Source organism: Boleophthalmus pectinirostris, unplaced genomic scaffold, assembly GCF_026225935.1.
Source record: "Boleophthalmus pectinirostris isolate CB_2022bp ecotype Guang Dong unplaced genomic scaffold, ASM2622593v1 HiC_scaffold_7, whole genome shotgun sequence".
NCBI classification, from domain to species: Eukaryota; Metazoa; Chordata; class Actinopteri; order Gobiiformes; family Gobiidae; genus Boleophthalmus; species Boleophthalmus pectinirostris.
In genome coordinates, this window is record NW_026571473.1 from 22674806 (window position 1) to 22694235 (window position 19430).

General features: G+C 38.3%; 1 protein-coding gene across 1 annotated transcript in view; it reads left to right on the top strand.

Moving 5' to 3' along the window:
- Positions 1 to 19430, top strand: part of carmil3 (capping protein regulator and myosin 1 linker 3) — a 33996-nt gene that overhangs the window by 569 nt on the left and 13997 nt on the right. The window contains exons 2-22 of the mRNA XM_055164811.1: positions 3499 to 3593; positions 7915 to 7965; positions 8038 to 8097; positions 8816 to 8937; positions 9292 to 9386; positions 10396 to 10466; positions 10582 to 10655; positions 10798 to 10873; positions 10948 to 11036; positions 11312 to 11406; positions 11923 to 12009; positions 12700 to 12809; positions 13609 to 13686; positions 13795 to 13871; positions 15030 to 15134; positions 15287 to 15356; positions 15954 to 16035; positions 16791 to 16887; positions 17094 to 17148; positions 18654 to 18826; positions 19040 to 19108. Coding sequence (XP_055020786.1) covers positions 3499 to 3593; positions 7915 to 7965; positions 8038 to 8097; positions 8816 to 8937; positions 9292 to 9386; positions 10396 to 10466; positions 10582 to 10655; positions 10798 to 10873; positions 10948 to 11036; positions 11312 to 11406; positions 11923 to 12009; positions 12700 to 12809; positions 13609 to 13686; positions 13795 to 13871; positions 15030 to 15134; positions 15287 to 15356; positions 15954 to 16035; positions 16791 to 16887; positions 17094 to 17148; positions 18654 to 18826; positions 19040 to 19108 — 1831 coding nt within the window. The remainder of the gene's footprint in view (positions 1 to 3498; positions 3594 to 7914; positions 7966 to 8037; positions 8098 to 8815; positions 8938 to 9291; positions 9387 to 10395; positions 10467 to 10581; positions 10656 to 10797; positions 10874 to 10947; positions 11037 to 11311; positions 11407 to 11922; positions 12010 to 12699; positions 12810 to 13608; positions 13687 to 13794; positions 13872 to 15029; positions 15135 to 15286; positions 15357 to 15953; positions 16036 to 16790; positions 16888 to 17093; positions 17149 to 18653; positions 18827 to 19039; positions 19109 to 19430) is intronic.

Here is a 19430-nt window from a genome sequence, read left to right on the forward strand (position 1 = left end):
TTCTCATATCCTCCAAACAAGACTGTATGTTTATGAGAATGTTATATCTGAAGAAATGTAGTGCTCGCGCGTCCACACCTCTGTACACGTGCTTATGATACCGGGACTGAGCGTGTTAATTACCGCTAATGGCTCTATTAGGCTCTCTGTGATGATGAATCCAGTGAGATCTTTCCCTTTTCATTCAGTCACCTGGGAAGCGCTTGTGTCGAATACTCCATCTGGGCTCCTGGACCACATCTCTGCACTGACTATAGCAGGGGCCACGGGGCCACCTCACAAGGTCAATTGAATGAGACCCACTTTCTATTGACTCTGTGGTTGGGCCAAGTCTATTGTGTTACCTTGTGTTGTTTATGTATTATTCTCGGGCTGTTCAGAGCTCGCATTTCAATGTTGTTTTTAGATGCAAGTCATTCAGCCCTGTCTTGACATCCACGTGTCTAGCTAGTTTAAATGCAAAACTACACTTATTTCTGATTGGCCAAAACTTTGCTTCTTCAATGAGTCTGTCTTAGAATTCAAATGTGCTTTGGTGAAATACTTGAGGAACCATTTTTTATGCTGAAGCTCTCAAATGCACCGAGGCCATCTAATCAACCATTACACCATCGCAATTAGCCTGTTATTAATATGCTTGGTGCACTGACAAAATAAAGGATGTATTTAAAGGTATTCTTGACCTGATTATGCTATATTGACATAACTGTTGAAATTAAAAGTGAGAGCGGGGATAGATGTCAAGAGAAACTGGACTCAACATTGAAGCAGCTGCTACATTTATCCACCATGCACCAATCAACTTTTATTTTTAAATATTTCAGATGGTAAACGTTCCTCCATAAAATAATGTGCATAATTAACTAGTAGGGGTGTAACTATATCCAAGTCTCATAATATGATATTTATTGAGATATCGTGGGAAAGCTCATGATTAGGAATGTAATATCCAAATCTCTTGGTACGATGTTTTCACGATATTCATCTCACGGTATATTTATTGCGATATTTTGTGGAGGCTAAAAAAACTGTTAATACGCTACTTTTTCTTCTTAAAGTGCCTTGATGAGACTTAATCCAAAAAAATAAGACTTAAAAGTGCTTAGAACTGTTATTTCTTCTTGTAGTCTACACTGAAATGGAGCAAAGGATCATGGTCTATGTCTTTTTTTAGCTATTGCTGCACCATAACTCTTAATTTCAAGATTGTCCACGATATTATTGTGAGAACTTTGACAATACGATATCACGATATTTCGGTTATTGTTACATCCCTGTTAACCAGTTGTCATAGCGGTAATGTTGTATGTGACTTCTTAGCTTTCAGCATGTTCAGAATAGCCCTAAATCAGAAGGAGCAGCATTGATTATATTTAAAGTAATAGACCTACGAATGCACTCATACAGCAGCCAATTTCAGTGAACCAATTTCAATAGCACCCAAGTGTGTTTTGCTTTTTGTTATTTAAAAGATATAGCTTCCAGACAGACTGAAAAATGTCCGCTGTAATATACAACTGTGAAATCTCTGTATTGATTTGCTTGTAAACCCTTTAGTCGTGGTTTTAGTAAATGTTGCATCACCTGCCGACGGCTTGACAATACTGCATTTGTGTTAGAGTGGCTGCTTGGTTTGGCCTGGTCACACCAGTCAGTTTCCTCCTTTGACTATGGGGCCAGCAGGTTGTGGTGATGATAATGAGATTACAGCATCAGTGGTGGTGGTTTGAAGCCAGTTTGACAGGAACAGTTCTCAGTGAATCACAGAAAATCCAAAGCTCCAATGTGTCATGCTCAGAAGTCTCCCGTGAGAGAGATGTCACTAACACATATTGTGAAACATTTGGATGATACAAGCTGATAGAGCAGAGTGGTAATTGCACCGGAATGAACTCAAAGCAATAGGGAACGGGGAAAATAGTTCTGCTAAGACGTAACAAACAACTTTCTATTATTAATTTCCTCTCAAGACCGTTGCTTTATGTAACATTTAAAGGCAGTTTGACAGTGGCCTTGATGATGACATAGATGCAAAATATTTATGAAATGTATGTGGAACAAAGTTATCTAGTAAAAAAGAATCACTAACCAGACACATTTTCAGCCGCAAAAAGAAAAGTTATATGTGAAACTGGTTGCAATGGGTTGTTACTTCTCTTGGCTTAGTGACCTCTCTGGTGGACTCACTGTTGAAATTTTGAGTTAGATTCTCCCTGGTGTTGTTCCTGAGCCAAAAGATTAAATCAAAATTGCGATTAGAGTGAATGAATTATGAGTGAATGAGCAGCAATACTTCAGTTGGTAGTGCTTTTGTGGTTTTGTCCCCTGACCCCAAGGCCACAGTGCATAATTTAGTTCTGTCATTGGGCTAGATACTCTTCTCTCTGTACACTTGAGCAAGATTGTGTGTGCAAAGGGTTGAATGGCTCTTTGATGTAAAACTGTTTCAGTCTCCAAAGAAGGTAGAAAAGTGCCAAGGTAAGCCCTTAGGCCCACGGTTCAGTAGCTTGCTGATATCTATCATCTAAGATCTACACCTTTTGGACATAGTAAACTGGGTTTTCTGGATATTGGAGAAAATTACATTATTGAGATTTTCACTTTCCCATGGCTCATAGAAGAATCATTTTCTTACAAAATTTAACAAACAAATCTGATAGTTCACTTCTACTCTGTTGTAGTACATGATTTCAGAATACACTCAGGCATGTATCTGAGTGTATGAAATATCATCAGTGGGCTGTTTGAATGATGAGACAGGCTCCTCCTCGGTTATTAAAGTGGTTAGAGGTCTGTCCAGCCACTGCCAAAGGTCAAGACCGTTTACTGTCTGCTTTGATCGTGAGGAATTGATTTGTATGGTCATCTATTCAAGTCAAATGGACGCCTGGACTTTCAAAGCACTTCTCTCTATTCGGCAGTGATAGGTGACTTTGTGACGGTATAGAGTGCCTCAGTTACTTTTGCCATTTATTACCATCATCGAATTTGTAATTATAATTTGTGTCACTCTCTCAAATATTAAATCTGCTGGATGTGCACTGTGAATTGAATCTTTCCAAATTCTTTTTGTGATGACAGAGCAATAAACCAGTCTCTAGATAACATGAAGTGTCCCCATTTTAAGAGTTCACTTTACTTTATGCCCATCCAAAGCTGCATTAAAGAGATAGCTGTTCTATGTTAGGGCTTTTTGGATTGAATCTTTCCTCCATTCATCTAAACCAGTGTTTCTCTGTGGTTCACTGTGGTAGAGGTGCCCTCACCGTTAGTAGGCTGGATTTGTCAGGGTCTCCTGTAATTCAGTTAAATCCAATGTAGGTTTATGTCTGCTTCCAAGTGAGGACTTGTACTGTTTTTTTTGCACCTAGTGGTGTTATTACGTAAAATGTTTGATCTGAAGACATGCTGAAGAATTGGTATTTCAATATTACCCACTGAATATGATTTTTTTAATGCTGAAATTCTAATGTCAGTCTTTTGTTGTTTTATTCACAGATAGCATCAGGAAGATCATCGACAAATCATTTATCAAGTTTGTGTGTGGCATTAAGCTCGACACCAAAAATGGGAAATCGGAGGACAGACTTCTGGTAAGATGTCTCTTCCCTCTCTCCTCTGAAGTCTTGTAAAGTGTCTGTCAGGTGTGATGGCTGCTGATGTGGGCAAACTCGCCTTCATCGGCCACATTAATGAGCTGACGCAGGCATTTTGTGTGTACTTTGTCTTTGATGTTCACTTGTACTGTGGTAGTCATAGATTTTAGTATCATATGATAGTAGGCTTAGACAGCTGGGGCCCTCACCATGTAACATTGAGGAAGACATGCGCGTAGGTTTCATTGCATGGCCTCCCCCCGAGTGAGGCAGCTGGATGAATATTGGATAGACAGTGTGTGTGGGAGCGCCCCCCGGTGTCTTGGAGTCCCACTGTGGCCACGGCATGGAGCAGAGTAGCTCAAAGCCTTTGATTAGGGGGAGCTTTCATCAGTCCGTATGGGACAGAGACATAAATCTGTGTTTTAGTAATGGATGTCTGTCAGAGATGTGACCAAAGATGGAGACAAAAAAGTATGGCATATTTATCGAGGTGTGCAGACAGAGAATTTTGATGAATGTTGTTTGAAGATATGCAAAACTGGAATACTGAGTGTATTGTTCATAATAAAATGCGGCAAACAACAACTTCCAAAAAAGTTATATTTCTGCACTTTTGTGGGTGATTTTACAGTCATTACACTTTTGTCTGATACTTAAACTTCAGCTAATACACATTAATCGTTAATATTAGAGATGTTTTAACACATTTCTGTTGGAGTGGATTTGGAGAAACTATTGCCTGAATATTGTTATCTGGATACTCCATTAATATATTAATTTTTGTGTATCTCCCACTGTTTAATATTCAAAGAAAGCTTGTGCTGTAAGATTTGAATAATTTGTTGTCACAAAGACAAATCTAGTCAAGTTTTCACTTATCTTTTTGGATGGGACGCTCTAATAGGGGGGACAGTTATGTTGCTTTTGCTGTTGTTGTTCAAGTAGTGGAGTTTCTTGTATTTGTCTGCATCTGATCTGACCAACGTTTCCAGTGTGGGTAATCATAACATAACAGGTATGGTATTGGTTGGATATTTTAGGAAGGTACTATACTATAAATTTTTCACTAAGGTCTTACATGGCTGGTGTATGTAAGAGTATAAGAGTGGATACCACAGGAGCAACATGTGAAAAAGAATTATTGATTGACTTCTTGGTGAAGCTCATATGTGCATAAAGAGGGATGAAGTTAGTCCAAACAAACTGCAGCATATCTATGTGGTCACCCCCGTCCCGCTGTCTCCCATGAGCTAATAAGCCTTCGTCGTATGCCCAGGCTTGGCACAACCACCTCCACTTCCCCTTTGGTTTCTGTTTTAATATTTCATCATGTGGTGAGGCTGGGCAGTTAAAACGAGTAACTCCATCTACAACCTTTGATACGAAGACACTTTGATATGTCTGACTCCATCAGCACATAACATCAATCTAGGAATATTTTTCCAAGTCTGGACTTATTAAAACTTTGATCCAAAAGTTACAGCGGAAATCTGGACTTCCTCTTCTGTGGGCTGTGCATATCATAAAGGCTACATTTGTTAAAACTTAGTTCAATCAGCGGTTCTCAAAGGGTGGCATTAGCACTACTGGTAGTTTGTATTGTTAATTAGTAATATTATTCTATATACATTTTGTTTAAGACAAATCTTGAACATTTTTAATTTGATAGGTAGTTCACTAACTTTGTGTTGGTTTATAGCTTGATTTAATATGTTTCTGCATTGCTACCAGGTTTTCAGCACACTCCTTCACTTCTTTTCTCAGTATCTTACCTTGTCAAACCTCTAATTAAACAGGATAATTATGAAGTGTGATCCTGTTTGGAGTAAAGCACATTGATAAGTCTTAGTGGCCTCTGCTGCTTCAGTGTTTTTTTTACTCCTGTTTATTCATACACGTTCTCTTAAAGAAGACACATTATGTAAGTAGACTTCCATGAGCATGTTATAAAGTCTTTCCCCCTCATCATTAGCTTACTCTAGTTGTACTGATTGACTGATTGATTCATGCATAGTTGAGTAATCCTGTTGTCCGGCATTTGAGGTGTGAGTGCTCAGAAAATGTCTGTTTTCACCTACGCCCTACCCCACCCATTACTCTGTATTTAATCTGAGTCATATTGCGTTAGAAAATGTGACACGTAACTGAAAATGTCCTGCTTGCTACAGTGACATCGCGCTATGAAGAGTCCGGGCTTCTCAGTTCTGCAATTAGAAGTCAATGGACCAGTCTCTTCTTCACATTAAATAGTTTGAGATTAATATTGTAGTTTACAACTAACAAAGTGTAAACTAAAGATCTACCTATGTAAAAGTGTCATAGGATATATACCTGCAAAATATAATACGTCTAAGCTCCTCCATAACCTCCTCATCTCAGTAATGTAACACAATCAGCCTCTCATCACCTCCTCCAGACCCTTTGATCTGTAATGCTGTTCGCCTCATCAGCCCCATCTCACACATTTGATCTGATCACCGACACCTCTCTCTGCTGTTGTTTTGTCCTAGTTTAGAACCTGTGAGTTCTGATTTATTCTAATTAAGTCCAGGTTTAATCGTGGTTTAGTCCTGGTTTCTACCTGGTCTAGTCCTGATTTAGTACCAGTCTAGTCCAGGTTTATTCCTGGTCCAGTCCTAGTTTAGTCCTGTTTTAGTTCTACTTTGGTACTAGTTTAGTCTTTTCCTTGTTTGGTCTGTGTTTGGCCATACTGTTGCCATGTGGTGAATCAGTCCCGGCTTAACCCTGCCTGGCACAGTGAGGTGCTTTTTGATAGTTTAGAGACAGTCTTAAGGAAATCTTTAGCTCTGGCTCAAGAGCTTTGTATTCTTTGCAGTTAAGCTGCTTGTTGTTGTTTGACAAATGGTCTGCAGGTGAGTTACAAGTGGACAGGTTGCAAGAACAAGCTTCTTTGTCATAAAATACATGAAATATACTGTACATTTATTAAGGAATAGTTGTTTTATAGTGATTTTTCTGACCCACCATTCCTGTTAAGTCTTGATTTAGTCCTGGTTTAGTCCTGGCTTAGTCCTGCTCTACTACAGAGCCTTCTTGCTCTCCCCTCTGTTCTCTTGGTTCATCATCTATAGTGCACATTTTGACTTATTACCTTTCTGTGGTTGTGTGGGTGTTGATTATGTCTGTGCTCCTCTGACGGATTCCTCTGCAAAAACACTAAAGTGAGGTGTAATTTAATTATTTTCTTTAGGCATGCGGATGGTGTAGGTCCGGAGGGGGACTTGGAGAGAGAGTAAATGATTGGGAGCGACGAGGCAGAAGAGAGACAGAGGAAGAACGGAGGGCACTACTATAGGCCAGAGTCACTCCCTTTGTTTGCCTTTAGAATTTTTAAGAAAATCAGATTCATCCAGTTACTATGTGACAGAAGTTTTTCTAGTTAGCAGGGGTGGAAGACGTGCTTCAAACCTGAACCACAGTAAAAGCTGAAGCAAATGTGAAATGAAGTAAACTGAAGGTTAACACTATAAATTAAATGAAGTATGCTTTTCTGTATATAGTTACTGACATTATCTAGTATTACTGCTATTATTACAAAGCTCTATAACCACTACTATACCCACTCATGTGAGGGTCTTAAAAGCATAAAATAAACTGATAGACTGCATCTACATTATAGTAGATGTTGTATATAATATGTAGTATGTTTTCTTGGCTTTTGAAATGCCATGCTAGAAAAAATGTCTTTTCAAGATCCATTTACTGTTGCCAGTCTTTCAATTGCAGCCAATTGACTAAGCCAAACTTATTTAGCATAGTTACAGTAAATAGCTCATTTGACATAGCGTTGTGTGGTGGTGGGCAAAAGCAATACTTCTGGCTCTGATCCAGTTTGATTGCCCAGAGTAAATGTGCTAACAAAATGAGTGGTGTTTCCCAGGCATATTGTGTTATTATATTAAATCCCCCGCTGATGCTAAATGACCATTAGTGTTATAATAATTGCCTATTTAGCCAAACGCTCCATTGTGTGTCACAAATGAAATCTATAGACCATTTTCCCGCTTGCCCAGAGTAATGTACACAAATTACAACTACACTGACCTAAATGTGATTAAACATTACAGCATGCCAAAATTTGTCAGCATGCATTGCTATATTTTAATCTATTTATGTGGTACAATGTGTTTCTGACACAGAGGGCTTTTAGCTCGATCAATACGTGGGTCGCCATTTCTTTCTATCATTACCATAAAAAACCTGGGACTATTTTTGCCACTCAGTGGGGAGTATGACTGTGCTGTGAACTTTTTTTTGGCAATCTTAATTACATTTTCTTGTTTCTCATTTTTAGGTTCTCTCTACATGGCGTCTTTATTTCATGGCGCCAAAGATTCCCACAAAGGTAAAGTCATATAGCTCTCTACAGACAGTGTTCAGCTATGATTTCACTGTTAAATCATTTATTTTTTTCCAGGTAGAAACAACCTTCAATTTCTTGGAGATCAGGGCCTTGAATTCCCATCCAGACCACCAGGTATGTACCACACAGCTTTTTAGGTAAGGTAGATGAGGTATAAGCTATATATATATATATATATATATATATATATATATATATATATATATATATATATATACATTTATTATAGCTATATTCTGTTGGAATCAAGTAAAAAAAAAACACTAACTATTCAAATGGATACAATAAATGTTTTTCTGCTTCTAATCATTGCAAGTGTGCTGTGCCTAAAAAGTGTGGGAAACCCTGAGCTGTACAACTGGGTCATAGCATCCCTAAATCTGCAGCGCTTGGATGTTAGCTTATGTGGTCAGATCCAACAGATGAAATTCTCAGTCAAGCCCAAATAACTGGACATTTTTATAAAGGTTCACAGAAATGTGCTGGATTATTGTTTAAGATCTGCTAATCCTATAGTTAGAACCTCTACGAACATCGGGTGTGATCTTTGTCATTTCTTTCAAATGTTAAAGCTCCTGGATGTGTATAAAATGTGCATATGGAACTGAATCCTACAAATAAAAAGCAAAAATCACAGATCTAATTTAAAAAGCTAAACTAAAAAGCAAGGCTTATGATATCTGGTAGTAAAGTTGTAATATAGCTGTGTCTTTCATTGTAGCAGACTCATATCTTTATATTATCTAATACTGCAGTTGCATCACTTTGGCCTTGAGCACACTTTGTTCATTGCTACAGCTGAACTCACTAAATTACTATGACTATATTTCAGGTTATCATCGACACAGATAAATCCAGCTTCTCCCTGAGGTTTGAGTGCAGGGAACATCTCAACCATGTGGTCAATCATATCAACTATGCCCTGTCGCGGATATTCAACAACTCCATCTTTGCGTGAGTGTCACAAATTCATTTAACAGCACACACATTCATTCCTTTTATAATATCATTAAACTATCAATCAAAGGTTACAATTTGAAAATTCTAACTTATAATTCATCACAGTTTCATACATACTAAAGATTTACTTTAGAAAGGAATATTAGTTTTAGTAGATCATTGTCGGATCTGTAGGTATGATAGAAAGAGCATTTACCATAAACTAGAAATTCATGCATGGCCAGTGTGTTGTTTTGAATATTGTGATATAATATTGTATCTTTGTAATACATTTTCAGTTCTCTTCTTCACAGTGTTTCTTTCACATTTGCACTGCACATTTACTTCATTTCTTTTTGTTTCTTTCAGACCGTCCATCTGCCACTCAGACAGTGACCTTTCAGAGGGCTCCAAGAAGTACTCTCCCAGCTCTGAGACCTCAGTGGAGACCCAGAGGGCATGTGGTATGAAGCATTAGCATCCAACACACGAACTGTAATACAAATGAGGACAGTATATTATAAGACTAAACCATTTTTGTGGGGAAAAATATAGTTGAATTATTTGCGGTTTTACTCCTGTTCCTAACTTTCCTTCAGCAAGCCCAGGTAAATATGTACTTGTTTCAAAAATGGACAAATACCGATATGAGTCAGCGTACTAAAAAATTTACTAGATCGGATAGCAGTCACATGATATTGGTTAAGCCGATATCCTGGTTGGGGCTTTTATTGGATGCAATAAAATGATTTCCAGGCTGACTTTGGTCTCATAATATTTGAACTTTTATGAATACAAAGCTGATCAGTAGTTATTTGAAGGATTAACAACAGTTACATAACACAATTGGATCTTTGTGTAATATGTTAACTATGTAAGTAATATGTAAGTAAATAAGTACCATTCTCTGTCCTTACATTGGTATTGGGTATCAGGTATCGACAAGTATTTAAAGTCAAAGTATTGATATCAATATTGGTATTATGACTGAAAAAATGTTATTCGTGCATCCCTAGTCAGGTCATTACAAAAGCTTCCTTGGTGGTTAAGCCACTTTGATCTTTGTTTTACCCAAAAGGGCATCCGGTGTAGAACTAAATCTAATCTCTAAAGATACAAATCACTACAAATGAAATCTCCACACTTGGCATTTGCCAAAGTAATCTTAATGCTATCCTTTGTCATTGGATGGAACATCTCATCATCATTCTCTAGAATTTTTACACTCTGTCAATCTTGCAACTCAGCTTACAAATCAGGGCACTTCATTCAGTAGACCGAGGCGGAAATTGGCTCTAAAAACATAACAAATGCTCTCCCAGATGTTCCTTATACAGCCGCTGTCACACAAACTCATGATTGATAATTGGGGCGACTGTTTCTGTCTGTGAGTTTATTAGTGAAAGAGGCAGCTGTTCACATCATCTGAAATTCTCTTTTTTCTATTTTCCCCTCTGCCTGTCTCTGTCCCAGGAGGCTTCTCGGAGACCTACGCTGCTCTGTGTGACTATAATGGCATCAGCTGCAAAGAGGAAGTGCAGTGGGTAAGAACCAAGAGTGCTCTGTGGAGTGTTTTTGTACAACACTGTCCACAGAAGTATTGTGAGGTTATATAGACCACAGAGAAATAGACTCATGGGCCTGTGCTGCTGCTTATAGGATGTGGACACCATATATCACTCCCAGGACAACCGCGAGTTTAACCTGCTGGACTTCAGCCACCTGGAGAGCAGGTGAGGAGCTTTGAACTAGTTTGAACCAGCTCGGACAGTATCACATACAAAATGCCTATACAGCGATATTCAACATCTGAGATACTGAAAAATATGCTTTTTTAAGACTACAATCTCTGCTGTGTTTTTATTTCTTATTTAGGGATTTGGCAGTGATCGTAGCATCAATGGCCTACAACACCTGGTTCACCAAACTTTACTGCAAAGACTTGCGTATTGTAAGATCAAAGCTCTGCATTGGATTTCAGCATGTTGATGGTTAGACTAATGCAAAAATAATGTTTATCCACAGGGCTCGGAGGTGGCAGAGCAGGTCCTACACACTGTCAGCAAATCATCCAGCCTCGAGGAGTTAACGCTGGAGAATGCAGGGCTCAAATCGTAAGCACTGGAACACAAACTTACGGATATTGTTTAGCTGTAGTTTGTCCATGGATAGTCCTTAAATAAAAGCTTTTTAAAATCATGTTTGTGGCATAGTTTGTTATGTTTTGGTTTCTTAATATACTTTGAGTTGAATTCTTCAGTTTCTTTTGTGTTGAGTAGCTGAATTGCTCATGTTAAATTGTCCATTGTTAGGGTGTTTTTCATTAGGATGTTAAAAGTTTTATTTTTAATCAAAGTAAATTAAAATTGCCTCTGTGATGTTGTTGCAGCGATTTCCCACAGAAGATGTCCACAGCTCTTTCAGAAAACCCTGGTTCAGTCATTCATTCTCTCAATCTGGCACACAACTCCCTCGACAACCAAGGTATAATCATTCAATTTAATATCAACAATGGCAACTTAATGGTTATTCCACTGGTCAATGTTTTTTATGGCCAAATCTCTTCTGGTGCCTTTGCCTTGGATTTACTCAGCAGTTAACTTCAAATTATAGCCTGCCACAGCATCCTTTCTCATTGCACCTGGCTAAATGCTTTGATCAGTGTAATTTGTCAGTCTTCATTGATGCAACACATATAATCAAGGTTACTGATCTAGAGAAACTAAAACCAGCCTTATCCCTGCATACACCCTACAGAACACTACAAGAAAAGCTTACCTGTACTCAGGAGTCTCACCTCATGCTCAGGGTTTAGTTCTTATTTTGTTAGAACACTATACTATTTCTAGTTAAATGACAAAAGATATACATAGAGGCACCTCAGTTTCTTCATTCTACACATAATATCAATAAAGATTTAGTGAATTTGAATGACGAAAACATACATTTTAAACCACAGCTTGTTTTTAAATGCATTGTCCACTTTTATTGTCATTACAGGTGTGTCGAACCTAATCCAGCAGATATGCCGCCTCAGCAAAGGACTGCGCCTCCTCAATCTCTCCAAAACCTCTCTCACCTCCAAAGGTTAGTTTTTTAAATTATTACCTAAATTGTACCTAATATTTTATTTCTCACACTCAGCTCAAACTCAGTTCCCTCAATTAACTCAGCCAGCTGTTTGTCTAAATCTGATGAAACTAACGAGGCGGCATTGACAGTTCCTCGCACATTTTTAGGTCGTGAATATAAATCTTTCAGAGCCGTCAGTAATAGTCCCTTGAAGCTCTTTCTTCATGCTTTTTGGATCAGTACTTTTCTGAAGCCCTGTAGGCTTCTTTTGCCCCCCCATCGCTGTCTCATCTTAGCTTTTACCCAGTGGAGAATTTAAATATTGCATCAAAATGAACAGACACTTTGCACTTATTCTTGTTACTCCCGCTTACCTGCCGCACAGGGCAAATCAATAATGCAGGAGCACAAAATGGTTTGAAAATAGTACTACTACTGCCATTTGCTTTTACTCAGATACATTCAACTTTCTATACCAGTTCATTCATTATGACTCTCTAGAACTCAGCTCGGAGAGAGATTTTAATATTGTATTTATATCTTGTTTTATATGATATTATTATTCTATGTGAGTTCTCTTTTATACTACTTGCACTGAACTCTGAAGATTAGACTACAGTAGACTTTTATTTGTGTCCTTAGGGGAATTGAGTGTACAGTCATCCTAGAGTATTTACAAGCAAAACTCTCGCTCTGTCTGTTCAGGTATGGTGTCCTTGTCCCAGGCCTTGAGCTCCAGTGATGAGTACTCAAACTCACTGCTGCACCTGGACCTCAGCAAGAACCCCGGGGTCCTGTCAGGAGAGGACTGCTCGGTTAGTAGCAAAGCCATCTGGAAACTCCAGTCACTCCACAAAAACGATGCAGAATCACTTTATTTCAAGAGCAGCATTATTGTTGTCTCCACAGTCATGAATTTGAAACTTGATTTTTATACTCGTCTTAACTCTACTTCTGATAAGGTTCAAGAGCATTCAAAAACTCCATTTGTTTAAGTTTTAACTTCTGAAATGTGTATCTAGGTTAAGTTTCGAAATATATCAGTGTATTGATTTTACTCCATAGTAACATGATCACTGAAGCAGCACCAATATGTACTGTAGCTCACAATTTGCTTTGTCTGTTTCATTCCTCTGCCTCATTTGACAAAAGCTTTCCTCTTTGTCGATGCAGTGGCCTTGGTTCTGAAAAAGCACGATCCACACAGTAGATAGCTGTGTGCCCATAGTTATCCATGAGCTTGCTCCATTGATTCAAGTTAGTCAAATAATGGATTTAATGTATGTAGCAAGAGGTTTATTTATGCAGTCAGCCCCATGTTAGGGCAAGAAGGTTTCTATGGGTTTCACAGCGAGGAAAAATTAGGGCATTGCAGTTATTTAATATATTTCTTATGTTGTTAGAAGTCAGAAAAAAGTAATACGATTTAAACCCATGAATATAGTTTTACTGGTTTTCAGTGGTAGTTTTATGTCTCACTAACAAATACTCAAAAGGTTATTGACTTTAATATTTTAGGAGATGTTTGAGATCAATCAATGAAGTTCACACACCACACATTCTTTATTCTAAAATAAGTTTCAACTCAACTAACCCCTGCTCCTCTATTTGCAGAGCTTATATCTGTTTCTGTCTCAGCCCAACTGCCTGGTCCACTTGGATCTGTCAGGCACAGATTGCTGTGTGGACTCTGTGAGTAATGCCATCTTGGGATAATCAAATGTTTACGTGAGACTTTTAAATAAATAATGTGTGTGTGTTGGGGCCAGATTAACTGTTTCCACCCTGTGTCTAACGCAGCTCTTTGGGGCTCTGCTGAGGGGCTGCTGTGCTGATCTCTCCTTTCTCAATCTTTCCAAAAACTCCTTCTCTCACAGGTTAGTCATAACTTCATAGTTCTTAATGTACAGTACGGAGCAAACATCCTTATAAACAAAAATACCAGGAGCACCTCTGAGGTACTGGTCCTGTCAAAATTGTAAAAATAAAGTGAGCGATCATACTCTTTCTATCAAGCCTCTTATGATTATTTCTTTTAGTGAGTGAAGTTGGTATCTTTGATCAACTATCTCCTCTAAACAATGATCTTGATCCACACCAAAAGTAAAAAAAAATAAAAAAAAAAAAAAAATGCAGTGGGCCAAGTACTTAAAATACTTCATCATCTAAAAATATCCTCATGAACAAAGATATTTACTTACCAAATACCTTTTTGTTAACAGCAGTTTTACACATTCTTTAATCCTAAAACTTTTGCCCAGTACTGTTAACCTACTGAGACACTCTCCATCACTCAAATGGCCCATCTTCTCTCTCTCTCATTTCTTCCTCTGCCTCTTTCGCCTGATCTCATCTTTATCTCCCTCCTAATGGGAAATCAGAATGAGCTTTGTGGGAATCACTGTGTGGGTGTGTCGACTGCCATTTTAAACCAGAGCCCTGTGCGTAGATAAGACTCATGAATATTTGAGCAGAGACATCTATCATTTGACCCCAGTCGCTCTGTCTCTTAAACTACCAGAAAAACTCAATTTCTCATATTGTGTTGGTACTTGATGTTCTGAATCTGCACGACTCTTGTACTTCTTGCATTTGTGTCAACAACTTTCTCTGTCTGGTTAACTCATTGCATCCATTAACCCTTAGCTTAAGATTTCCCATACTTTAGCGTGGCTAGTCTGATTACTTGTTTTGACATTGTAACAAAATATAGTTTTGGATCCATTTGTTAAAAAAAAAATCACCTTGTTATCTGCAGTGAAAGGGGTTTTATAAAGTAGTAGATGTAGTCAGATGGATTGAAACCAATTGTATGTTAGTATATTGTGCGAAACAGGTAGACGTTTAACCAATCACAGTGAAGAGTGAACTTTCAGAAACAACAGATAACTCTAGCTACCTGTTAAAGATACCAAGATAACATTAATTGTGATAAAATAGATATTGTGATCTGGCTCTAAGAACAACCCCTGTAATAACACAATAACTTGGACTTTTCTATTATCTCTTTCATCCATTTTTCCCCCATGTTACAGAAAAGTGAAGGACACGTTGCCACTTTTCCGCCAGTTCTTCAGCTCTGCCTTTAGTTTGAATCACGTCAGCATGTCGTCCATGAAGCTGCCCCCTGATGTACTAAGGTACTCATCCTGTCTTCTCATATTCTCCTGCTCTTTTATCAAAAAAGGCAAAAGCAGATTTGTAAAGTTATGCACCGCCGCACTGTGTCTGCCTCCTGCGTTTCATCTCCTTGTCTGTTCTCTGATCTTAGTTTTTTTTAAATTTCCTTCAGGGCTTTACTAACTGGGTTAACCTCCAATCCTCATATCAATGACCTTCATCTGGACATTAGTGGCTGTGAGGTAAGAGTACAATAAATAATGTACTCTCTTTACTTATACTTTTTCTAAATTGGTCATATTGAAATAGAAAGAAAATAAAAACTGTCTGTGCATGTCAAAAGTACTGGGATCATCTTCATGCCCCTAAAGCATGACATTAAGTTGATAGAATGAAATAGCACATTTTGTGACTTGCTGACCAATATCCAATGTCAGTTTAACCCACCATATGTCAGTTGTTGCCAAGGTTTTCTTCAGCTTCCCACAGTCCTAATAGCATTAAGCAGAGAAATGTGCACAAAACTAGATGTTCGTCATTTTGACTTGACGTATTTGCAATAGATTCCTACAGTATATGTTGTGATAAATGCAACAAATAGAGAAAGAAAACAAGATGCATGTGCTGCCCAACAAATTCTTCGACTTCCTTTGAATCCTGTGCAGCCCATCTATACATTTTCTTTTGTCTAGAAAAATGGAACAAATCTCTATAGACTTAGCCTGAAATGCCTGTGATTCATGGCATATTGTTTTCACTTTCTCTCTCTCTCTCCCCTTTTTCTCTCTCTTTTTCTACCTTTCTCTCCCTTTCTCTCTGTCTCTCTTTCTCTCTCACAGCTCAGGTCCGCAGGCGCTGCTGTGATCCAAGAACTGTTCCCTCGAGTCTCCTCGGTCGCTACTCTGGATATCTCAGACAATGGTTTGCATTCTCTTCAATAAATGTCCATCCACTACCCTGGCCACCAGTCCTTAGAGCATATGTTTTAGTTTATTTATGCCTTGATTCCAGCCAACAAGGTTTATACCAGTCCAAAACTTTGATAGGAAGAGGTCAAGAATGTCATATGCCAATTTAATATGCAAATCAGCGCCGGTCAGGAGGAGGTAGATAATTATCTCTGGTGACCTTAGGCAGTACATAACGCTATTAGTTCCTTAAACCCCTTTTGTTTGCAAACTGTGTTCATACTAGAGCTGGAGATTTGGAGATGCGCTGACCCATTTTGTAGAGCCATCCACATTTTGTTCATTGTAAACTGTAATATTGATTTTAAATGGTATAAAAATAGAAAGGGATTGATTTCCTTTTCAGAACTGGAGAACTGAAAGGCCCACCTCTTCGGGTTAGGGCTAGTAACTCTATCTGGAATTTACTAGTAGGAAGTAGCAGATTTTCCTTTTTTTTTTTTCTAATTATGTGTCTCTTTTTATTGGTGAAAAGGGGCTATCAAACCATTTAATGTATGACCTGGACTGTTATTCTTTGTAATAATCACAACTAAGTAGGAAGTGGGACAAAAGATGAAAACTTATGGAAATGCAAAACTTTACCTGTCTGTCATAATTTAATGTATAAAGTAATCTGAATGTTGCGTGACCAGCAAATATGAACCTTCAGTGGCTTTTTATCTCGCTCCTTTCACTATGCTCATATGTGTTTTCTGTGGTTGACAGGTCTGGATGCGGACTTGCTCACGGTGCTGCCTGCTCTCTCTAGACACCCCTCCCTCAAACACCTCCATCTGGGCAAAAACTTCAACATCAAAAACAGGTGCTGGGTTTTTCATTTCTGGGCCACGCTTCACTCCCCCTGGAAATATACGTGTGTTCTTCAATGTACCGAAACTGCTTACAGCTTGCCTGAATATGCTTGTGTGATGGGTCTACTGTTGTTTCTAAACGCCCATAGGCACACAGCAGGCTAGCCGCAGAAAGTGACCATGCCAGCTAATCCTCTGTCTCTCTTTGTGTCTGTAGGCTACTGGATGAGGTGCTTCAGAAGTTAGTGCAGCTTATACAAGAAGAAGACTGTGTGAGTAAAACTTAAAACTGAAAAATTATGTTAGATCATCTCAGTTATTAATTTATTTTTAAAATTTTTGTGCCATTATTGACTCTATTTTTGTGATTGTCCTGATAACAAAAATGTATGATATTTCTTCAATCTGTCCACTAGACAGGCATCTGAATATCTGAATTGTATTTTGTTATTATTAGTTTTTTCCATTTTCATTTAATCTTTTTCATATTTTTCCAGTATTATGCAGGGAGATTCATACATTATTTTGATATTTTTAAATGCAAACTCAAGTTATAAACTGCTTTGACTTCAGGCTTAAAAGCATGAGAGGAGAACAGTTCAAGGTTAAGTGGACAGCAGCGCGTGTTTTAATAAAAGATGTCCCTCCGTGTAAAAATATCATTAAAAATTTATGGTTGAATCCCCCGTCTTGTGCTGACAGTTAATATTGCACATCCTCAAAGCCTTCCTTTTCGCAGTATGTTTTGTGTTAGAAGTGTCACTGTCATTAATAATTACCGTTTCTCTCCTCCGTTCAGCATAGTGTCCATATCACATCACTCACACAATGTAAATAATTCATGTAAACAGCATGTAAAGCCACTGGTGAACCGTGACATTACAGAGGAGTAAATCTTAGCTCTCCCCTTCGGCTGCTCTGTCCCCATCTTCAACACAGTGCTCAGTTTGTATTCTTCCAATTTCATTTTCATCTAAATAACTCACATCTTTGACAATAAACAAAGCAAATGCCGTCAGGTATTATATTATGGCCATCAAACCATGCATAGCTCTATACAAAATAACTCTGACTTGCTTTGGAGAGGCATGAAGAGGCCCTGTACAATGTGTGTAAACTATGAATACAGAGCAAATACAGCAATATATTTTAGGTGCTATATATTGATTACAGCAGTATGGCCATTATATTAAAGGTCCTTTATTACACAAAATTGATTCTTGTGAGTTTTAAGCCATGTTAAACTGTTACCCCACCAAAAACAGACCTAGAATTGTCTTCTGTTTCCTTCACACATGTTTGAGTAGCGCTTTATTATTAGTCTGCCTACATCACCAAAGCTCAAAATGCTCTGTCCCACCATTTGATGTCATGTAGTGTTTAACAGCAACCTTTCACCTTTTGTTCAATATAGATTTGGAATTCCAGGGCTGAAATAATCCAAATGATTCTAGCGAAGGTGTATGGAGTTTAAAAACACAGTGGAGCGCTCCTGACATCACAATGTGGAAGTGTTTTCCTTTTGAGAGAAGAACACAGCCTAAATGTGCTAGATTTGTGTGTTTAACATGTAAGAATGAAACAAAGCACAACTCCAGGTATTTTTTTGATGAGGAAACAACATTATAGATACACATAGATCAGAAAATAGCAGAATATGGGCCCTTTAAATTATCTGTATAATTGTACACCATGACTTCATTGCACTTTGTATTAAATCATGGACATCCTGTTGCTTCCAGCTCTACATAACTGTATATTGTTCGTGTTTGAACAGGCCCTGCAGACTCTGTCTCTCACGGACTCAAGGCTGCGATCTCGGGGCACAGTTCTGGTGAACGCTCTCGGCAGCAACACCTGTCTGAGGAAAGTGGACCTTAGTGGGAACAATATGGACGACATTGGAGCCAAGATGTTGAGCAAAGCTTTACAAATCAACACAACCCTCAGGTATAACTAAGTAACTCCATTTTATAGCCTAATGTTCTCTATGCACTGACTTTAAAATAGTGAAAATCCCAAACTAAACCCCAAACCAAACATCCAAGGGTATCTGCCTTGGCTCCGAGTTACTGTCAGTGGATGTGTTTACAGTAAGTTCATGCTGTGTGGAAAATATTATATAGAAAAGTGCTGAATGCGTCTCATGTTCTTGCCCTGCAGGAGTGTGACATGGGATCGCAACAACACCTCCGCGTCCGGCTTTCTTGACGTGGCCAGAGCGCTTGAACAGTAAGTTAAATTTAAAAGTTTTTCTATATAAATCTATAAGCAAGAACTACCAGCGTATGTACTGAGGAGAAGTATTGATTAGCGTGATAGAATTACAGCCTTTTTTAGAAACATTATGTGAACGATCTGAATTTTGTAACGCGAGCTGAGCGAATTGTAGCTTTCCACTTTGCTATCTCAAACGGTTCAGATTTACCCTAAGGGCAAAGATGGGTGGCTTACAAAGATGAAAGAATTAACACTTGATGCCATAGGACAGTGGTGCTCAAACTGCGGTGGTAAATTTCATGTTTTGTCATGCCCTGGATTGGTATTGGGTGTT